The 8402-nt window shown below is 33.8% G+C and overlaps 1 protein-coding gene and 1 long non-coding RNA gene across 2 annotated transcripts; both read left to right on the plus strand.

The window, feature by feature from the left end:
• The first annotated feature begins 315 nt into the window (after positions 1-315).
• Positions 316-4172, plus strand: LOC136821477 (probable ATP-dependent DNA helicase RecS). The gene is made up of 2 exons (XM_067077710.1): positions 316-971; positions 1392-4172. Exons 1-2 carry the CDS (start codon positions 481-483, stop codon positions 2695-2697), a joined length of 1797 nt encoding a protein of 598 aa, XP_066933811.1. The 5' UTR covers positions 316-480; the 3' UTR covers positions 2698-4172.
• Positions 4173-4984: 812 nt separating this feature from the next.
• LOC136821475 (uncharacterized) lies at positions 4985-8165 on the plus strand. The gene is made up of 4 exons (XR_010848747.1): positions 4985-5176; positions 5448-5693; positions 6613-6805; positions 7560-8165. It is a non-coding gene; the product is annotated as an uncharacterized lncRNA (long non-coding RNA).
• The last annotated feature ends 237 nt before the right edge of the window (positions 8166-8402 follow it).

The raw sequence follows: 8402 nt of genomic DNA on the forward strand, positions 1-8402 counted from the left end.
CTTTCGTTCGGTAAATTACACAATTCATATAAATAAAAATACAGACTAAAATTTAATTTCTTAAACTTTGTAATAACTCAATAAAAATAATTAAAGGGGATTTTTAAGTATTTTCTGAAAATAAAAAGTATATCCTAAACAGTTACATTGAATTTCATTACAAAAGTTCTTTTACAAAAAATTAAATCAAAAGTATGGTCATTATTTTTAAATGAGCGCTGCACGGATATTTTTTAACATCTTTGGATCGAGCATCTTTTTTACTATTAAAAATATGTACTCTAGTGAAAAAATAGAGCAGGACTTTGAGTAGGCTACGTCATATCTCCCTCGCTCCGTGCGTTAAACCTTCTTCTCTTCGGGATATGAGCTTTTGTTACAACTCCAATATTTCGAGAAATCTTTTCCCGCACATGCGCACTGAGTACACGCATAATCAAGAAAACATAACAAACGGCCTGCTAACAAAATCAAAACAAGATGGCTACTTTTACTCGTGATGAAACTGTTAAATTTTTGGAAGAATATGTGTTTGGAATTGAGAAGTTTCACCCAAAACAAATCGAATTGATAGAGGAATTTTGTTTGGGTAAAAACATATATCTTAGTGCACACACAGGCTTTGGAAAGTCCATAATTTATCAAGGCATTCCTTGGTTTTTTGATTGTGTCAATGAGCAATGTCTTGGGGTCTCGACACTCATTGTTGTTTCCCCATTAATCTCCTTAATGGAAGACCAGGTCAAATACCTTAAAGAGAAAACCCCTATAACAGCTGTAGCCATCCACCAGAAAACCGAGAATCTTGGCTCTGTCCTGGATGATGTTGAACAAGGATTTTATTCTTTAGTCTTCACCTCGCCAGAAAGTATGCTATCGAAGGTAAAACTGAGACAGCTACTTTCCTCGTCTTCTTTCCAAGAACACTGCATTGGTGTTGCAATAGACGAGGCCCATGTAATGGCAGAGTGGTTAGTGTCAAGTATTAATTAAATTCACTGCAGCATTGATTCAAATTTTGAAAAGTGCTGGCAATTTTCTCTTTAAAGTTTTCCATTATTTATGTGTTTGCTATATATACTCTGAGTAGACCTTTTTCAGATCACGATGTCATGTTGAATTAATTAAAAACTCCAGCATCAAAACAATGACAAGAAGAAATTTCTTATGATATTTTGTTAACTTGTTGCTGTTTTGTCAATGTTTTTAAAAGTGAAAAGATTGTTAATAGTATATATTTTCAAAAAAACTTATATATATTTTCATACTATATATATAAGGGCAAAATGCATATGCTGCTCTGTCACCCAAATCTCCTGAATGAATTATATAACTCATGTTTAGCAAAATCATCTTCCATTTTCCTACCTTTTTGTCCTTGTTCTCTTCAGGGGATTTGCTGATTTCAAAAAGAAAGTTTTCCGGAAGTATTATGCCAATCTTGTTCAATTGAGGACCTTGCTAGGTGACAACATTTCGTTTGCGCTTTTCACTGCAACTGCTTCACGGTTAATGGAGTTGAAAATTTTTGAGTCACTTGGGCTGACACCAGATGATTTTACAAGAGTCCTTCTTGATCCTGACCGAAAGAACATTTATTATCAGGTACAAATGGTCCCTAAAGTCAGTCTGTCCATTATTTTTGCCTTCGTAATTCAAGATATTGTGAACAATGGTGATTCCTCCAAACGTCGCTTGATCTACTGTCAAACACGTAAACGTTGTGCACTTTTGTTCAACATGTTTACCTTAAATCTTGGCCAAAATTTGTACAGTGGTGCTGTTCCAGATCCAAGATTGAGAAGGGTAGACATGTTCCATGGGGGGACACCTGATTCCGTGAAGAGTCATATTCTTGATCAGGTGACCAAGCAGGATACACACTTGCGTGTTGTGATCTGCACCATAGCTTTTGGTATGGGTGTGAATTGCAGAGGTGTGAATGAGTCTATCCATTTTGGTCCTTCAAAGTCAATTACCTCATTTGTGCAGGAAAGTGGGCGTATCGGTAGAAATGGTGAGCCAAGTATAAGTCGCCTATTTTATACCAGTGCGCTTACAAGCAAAGTTGATGCTAAAATGAGAGACTTTGTACAAGAATCATCTAAATGCCGAAGAAATATGATCTTATCAAATTTTTCAGCATCCAATCAGTCTGAGTTTGCATGTGGTTGTGAGTGCTGCGATGTCTGTGCCCTTAAGTGTGAATGTCCTGAAAAGAAGTGGAACCCTATTGAGTTTGCACTACAGAGCCAGAATAGCAGCCCAACCAAACAACGTGTGATTTTAGATTCTAACCTCGATCTATTAAGGGAGAGACTTATAACTTACAAAAACACTTTTTTAGAGGTTGATATCAAACCTGTTGGTATTCCTTCCCCATACATGGAATTTGATGATTTCCAAATTAGGTCAATCATTAAGAATGCCACTAAAGTTTTTACTGTTGCAGATGTGTATTTTTTTGGATTTGTTTGGAGAAGAGAACAAGCCATTCAAATATTAAAAATTTTTGGGGAGTTATTTGAGGACATTGAGATGGACTCATTGTTTTTAAACAATACAACAGATTTTTATACCTCAACAAGTGTCATTGGTGATGAGTGGTATGAAATTGCAAACGATCCATCATTGGCTGACACACTTAGTGACTCTATCATGTTAAAGCAACTGGATGATTCACAAGATTCTGATTGACCCTTTTTTAAATTTTTCTACAATATATAATATATATATATATATACATTGACAAAACAAAGTATAACAAAATTAAATTGAAATTTAATGAGTAATTTTTTTTTGTAAACTGGGAAATTTACTCAATTGCTAACAAAAGAAGTCTGAAGAAATGCTTTATAACATAACAAGATGTGTTACAAAATTAGTTTAAAAAATATTTTCAACATAGAATGTTTCTACTAACGTACAGTTTTTTGAGTTGCAATCTGGTTTTTATGATCACTTATCCATTTGTAGTAGTCACTGATATCAAAGTTTTTCAGGAGACTGTCTTGGCATTTGCGGAAGTTGGAATATTTTCTCTCTTTTTTTTTCTTGAGTGCTTCTTGTCTCAATAGTTCATCTACAATTTTGAGCTTGTCCTTTAAGTTCGAAGCTTTCTTGTGCTCTCCAGATCTTTTATAAATTCCTGACTGTTTATCAAAGTTTTCCAACAGCGCTTTGTTGTAGGGTAGTGCTTTGAGATATTTGTCCAATATTTTCTCGTCCTTTTGATGGGGTCCAAGCCTTTTTTTCAGCATTTTCACAACTTTAATCAGGTGTTCTAGGCCCATGTCTAATGCAACATTACCACCTGAAGTAACAAAAGAAATCTCATTAAATCTTTCAGTTGCCTTTAGGGTCATCCATATAGTACGTCTATACATCTGTACGCAAGAATTTTCCAAATATTTGACACTCCTCCCCCCTTGTACGCAGAGAACAATAGAAATGACGTCATTCCAACAATAGACACTTTGGCTAAACCTCATCTCCCCCTTCACTACGTACGTACTATATGGACGGCCCCTTATTATATCTTAATAGGCCTGTATCTTAAGTTAACAAGATCTTGTTATTTTTTATAGGGTTAGATTTTAGAAGTTTTTACTTCCAATATAATTTTATCATCAATAATAATTTCCTACCGTGTCCATCTTTCTTCTTGAGGGTTCGGTTCCAAATCAGTCTGTAAGCATCTTGCTCGGACAGCAAACAAGTCACCTGGCAAAGTAGGTGAAATCCTTCCACTGCATACTTCCTGCTTCCTGCCCCGTCAACCTTCAAATAGGGAAGCATGAATTTCCATGTACGAATAATACGATCACCATCACCTTCACTTATTGCATCTTTGAAGTTTCTGATGAGCATCATAAACTCCATAACGTTGCATTGATAATTAAACATATCATCATCAGTTTTGTTGTCACTTATTTTTGAATTTGGGCATTTTGATTCAATTGGCTCTAAACCATGTTTCTTAAAATGAGAAAAAGGCATTGTTTGATAAACAAGACTGTTTAAAGTTTGATTCGCAATTTTATCCATTCGATAGCAAAAATTGACTTGTAAAGATCTTCATTTGTGATTCGTGAGGGAGTCACAAGTCATTTAAAAATTCAAACCCTGTTACAACTATCCAACTTTGATTGAAATTTCAAAAGAACAACCAAGCCATGAATTCAAAATTTTTCCTATTTCAAAAAGAAATACTAGTAACATTTTCTGGCACTCCTTACCTTCAACTCATGGTCCCTCTTCAATTTTCCATTATGCTGGTAAGTCTGTTTGCATCCGGGTAAACGACACTTGAAACGTCCATTCTCTGTTTGCTCGTCTGATGTGTCACTTTGCTGAAAAATGCAGAGATATTTTTTATTTTATAGAATTTCTCAATATTTAGTTTTGTAAGTTTTTACTTCACTCTACTTTTCAAAAATGTTATGCTCTTAAAATAATAAATTTATCACTTAATCAATAATACAATTTTGAAATTATTACTTGTGATTGTGATTGTGAATTTTTCATCTTCAGAAATTCAGCCAACTGGTCCGACTTAAGAAAATATTTATCCACAATTCTTTCCGACAGTATTTTGAGAAATTTTTTCTTTGACTGGTTTGACTCCAAGGCATCAGGTGGAAGGTTTTTATCATCAGGAATATCATTTACACTTTTGATTGACAATTCAACCAGTGCAGCTGCTATTATTCTTGCTTCTAATTCAACATCAAGAAATTGACGACAAGCAGCATAATTTCTCTTGACTTCAGTCACAACGTTTCTCCGATTTATGAGGACTTTATCACTTCCAAGAGTACACTTGTCAGAAGTGTCAGTAAGGTAGAAGTTGTTGAAGCATAGCTTAAATGACAAAATAAAATATTTATTTTTGCAAGTGTTCTGCAACAGAATATTTCCTCAATTATTTGGGTTGATTGAAAGAAAATTTTGCTTTTACTTTCACATCTGATTTTTCAGGATTTTTCAAAATTAAAACTTTTAGAAGAAAAGTAAAAATTACCTGCATGAATTTCATCTCAGTATGGAAATCAGCAATTTCAAAATGCATTCCATCCAACCTTTCTTCTGGAGTGAAACCATTAGCTGATTGGAACTGAGAATTGATAGCACGTTCAACAGACAGTTGGTCCCCAACAACAGCTAGCGTACCAAGGTATGTTTCGTTATTTATGACACTTTTTGGTTGATACTGTTGAAAGTCTTCTAATATTCGTGCAATTCCATCATTATCATTCTCATTTTCAAAAATCATACCAAGGAGGTTCTAAATATGATTAAAAAGAAAATATATTTGTGCCATTCAATCCATTGATATTGAGACTAGTTTCTATTTTAGGAACTACTTTGAGAAACTTTTGCTGAAAAGTTTTATGAAAATTAATTTAGGGATAACCACAATAAACTTACCATTTGACTTTTTTTAGACATTTCCTTCGAGTGTTTATGTGGAATATGCTGAACAACGCAATCCTTCATTTTTGTTAAGCATTGGATATCTTCAACAATGACTCGTTGAACCAAAGTGATATAATCAGATCGTTGTTTCTTGTGATCATCTTTATCAAAAAGGAACTCTCCATTTGGAACATCATTCAGCTTTCTTCTTGGAGAATCAGTGCTCAAATCATTACCACCAACTCTATTCATCACATACGCCTTAACACAATCATGTGAGTCAACATTTTGATTTTCTTCAGTCATATCACTGACTTTGATGACAACATCAACATTGTCAAATATCACCTGAAATATATTGCAAGATCATTCAATATTATAGGGTTTAAGAATTTTATGCTCTAATAATACTAAATAAATACTAAATGTGAAATTTTGTAATGTGATTTTGGTCACTATAGACTAATAGATTAGTTTGCACATAAAAGCAGACTGGTATTTTACCAAGCACAGAATTTTATGTTTTTGGCAAAACCAAACAATCTTATAGAAAATTTTAGGCAATTTTAACCTTGGCACCATTCTTATGTTCTTCACTGTCTTCATCTTCATCCTCATCTTCTCCATCTTCATCGTTGACTTGATTGTCGTGATTTCCCTTAATCGGACTCAGTGGATCTAAAAAAGCAAATAATGTGTTGATTTTTTTCTCTTTTTTACTTGTTCTTTTGTAAAATAGTTGCTATAATTTTTGAAATATAGTTGATTGTCTTTTCTGAATAAAAACAATTATTACCGTCTCCAGAGATCACATCATCCTGATTTCGTCTTCCTTGCTTTTTTGTTGGACTAGAACCTAGTTATGAAAAAAATTTAAGTATTAATATTATCAGTAATTGTTGGATTGCTGGTTAGGTAAAGACTGTTATTGGAAAGCATTTTGAAAAATGACACTTCAAGAATTCAGCAGGCAATTTTTGGTTGATAAGAAATAATCTTTATCTTACATTTGACATCATCAAAATCTTTCTTTCCGCTCTTCTCTTGACCTTCCAATAGTGATTTCTAAACAAATTAAACAAATGGCATATATAATTTGATATTTCCCCTTCAGTTAGTGTAGTTAAACCTCCCCCTGCAAAAAAAATTATCAATTCGCCAAATACTGATTTAATTATTATGATTTTGTTATAGATTTACCTCGTCACCAGTTAGTGTACATTCTTCAAGATGTTTCTGATGGAGCTTCTTGCTTTCAAAATTGATGCTCCTCTTTAATGGACTATCGTGACCTTTACCATACTCAACAAGTTTACGATAATGTGTACGATGAGAAACAGCAAGCCGAAGTGTCTTCAGTCTGATTATCGAGCTCTTAAAAAGAAAGGTGAGTTAATTTTTGAATTTATGTACCTTTAAAAATTATTGATATTGAGTGTCTATTTGCAGCACCAGGTAGCACCCACCTGCATCCACATCAATTGTCAAGATAATTATTGGTATAGCAAAAGTGAACTAAGCAATGTTGGTTTTATGAAAGCACATTTTAGTTTTGTTCACACTGTTTACCCCTTTAAATTATTTGTTTACCGTGTAAGAGGAATGTTGCACCATCGAAGTTATAATTTGTTGTAGTGCAGTCATTCTATTGCTCCTGTTTTTGAAACAGACTGCCGCAGCGGTAACAATTGTAGATTGCCAATACAAATCCTTTTCCTCTGATCTCCCTGTTCGGAGTGATACTGTTTTCAAGATTTCTCGAAATAGAGGACACCTTTGTTTCATTTCCTCATCAGCACCATTAAATGTAAAATTTAATAGATCTTCCTTTGAAGTTTTCTTGAAAATGCTCTTATTCTCCACTTTTTCCATTTTTTCTACTGAAAATGTTCGATTTTGGCACATTGTTGTAGATTCTTTTTCAATTTCTTTTAAAAAATGAGGGATGAGTTGTTCACGGACATTCTTGTTGCTCCAAGCTGATTTGGCAATTGATTTGGGATTTTCCTTAAGTAAAGCAAGAGCAATCGGGTTCAAAGAAGAGTCAATTTTACGGTCCTTTATCTGTCCAGAAGGCCAAAAAACTTTTAAATTGATTTCAGTGGATGCTTGATTGTCTAATTTCACTTTTTTGTTATTAGGAACCTCAGGAGGGGGTGAGATGAGATGCATTCTTGATAATGGAGTGGATGGTGGAGACATTAAACAGATGGTTGTTTCATTTCCACTGGTTGCATTTTCCATCGGTCGTGGCGATGTTATGGAGGATAATGTTACATCAGATGGTGATAGTGGAATCTTTGATAATGGAGTTGATTGAGGTGACATTAAGCTGGTAGCTGTTTTTCCATTTGCATTGGTACCATTTCTCAACGGTGGTGGTGATGCTATCGGTGATGGTGATTTCAAAGGCAAAAATGATCCGTCAGAAGGTGATTGTGATACTGAAAGTGATTGTGATGGGAAAACTGGCATTGGTGGCAAATGATGATTGGGGATGACTTTACTATTTGCTTTAATGAGTTCATCAAGTTTTTTGTTAGCATCTGCTAGTGTAAATCTACATTGTTGTCTTTTTTGAAGCAATTTTTTGCAAGTTAGGCAGATATAAGGACTTGAATTGATAATTTTGATTCCCAGAGAATTAAGTTCCTCACGTGGCGAGAATTTCTTTGAGTCTGAATCTATATAATTGAAATCTTGTTTTGATGTAATATTCTTTCGACAAATGTGACAAGATTTTAACATTTTGGACATTTTTCATCTAAAATAAATAATGTAAAAGAAATTGTTATTGGCTATATATAAATAACACAGAGATTCATCATTAAATAGGTACATATAATATTCACACCTTTCAAGGGTATCAATTTTAACCATTCCAACAAACTTCCACCAAAATCGCCAAAATCTACCTTTAAGAATCTAAGTTTCTTGGGAATTTAAAAATCTTAATTTATTTCATTTTTTCTTTCTGTTGTATA

This window comes from Clytia hemisphaerica, unplaced genomic scaffold (assembly GCF_902728285.1).
Source record: "Clytia hemisphaerica strain Z4C2 unplaced genomic scaffold, Clytia hemisphaerica genome assembly, whole genome shotgun sequence".
Lineage (NCBI taxonomy): Eukaryota > Metazoa > Cnidaria > Hydrozoa > Leptothecata > Clytiidae > Clytia > Clytia hemisphaerica.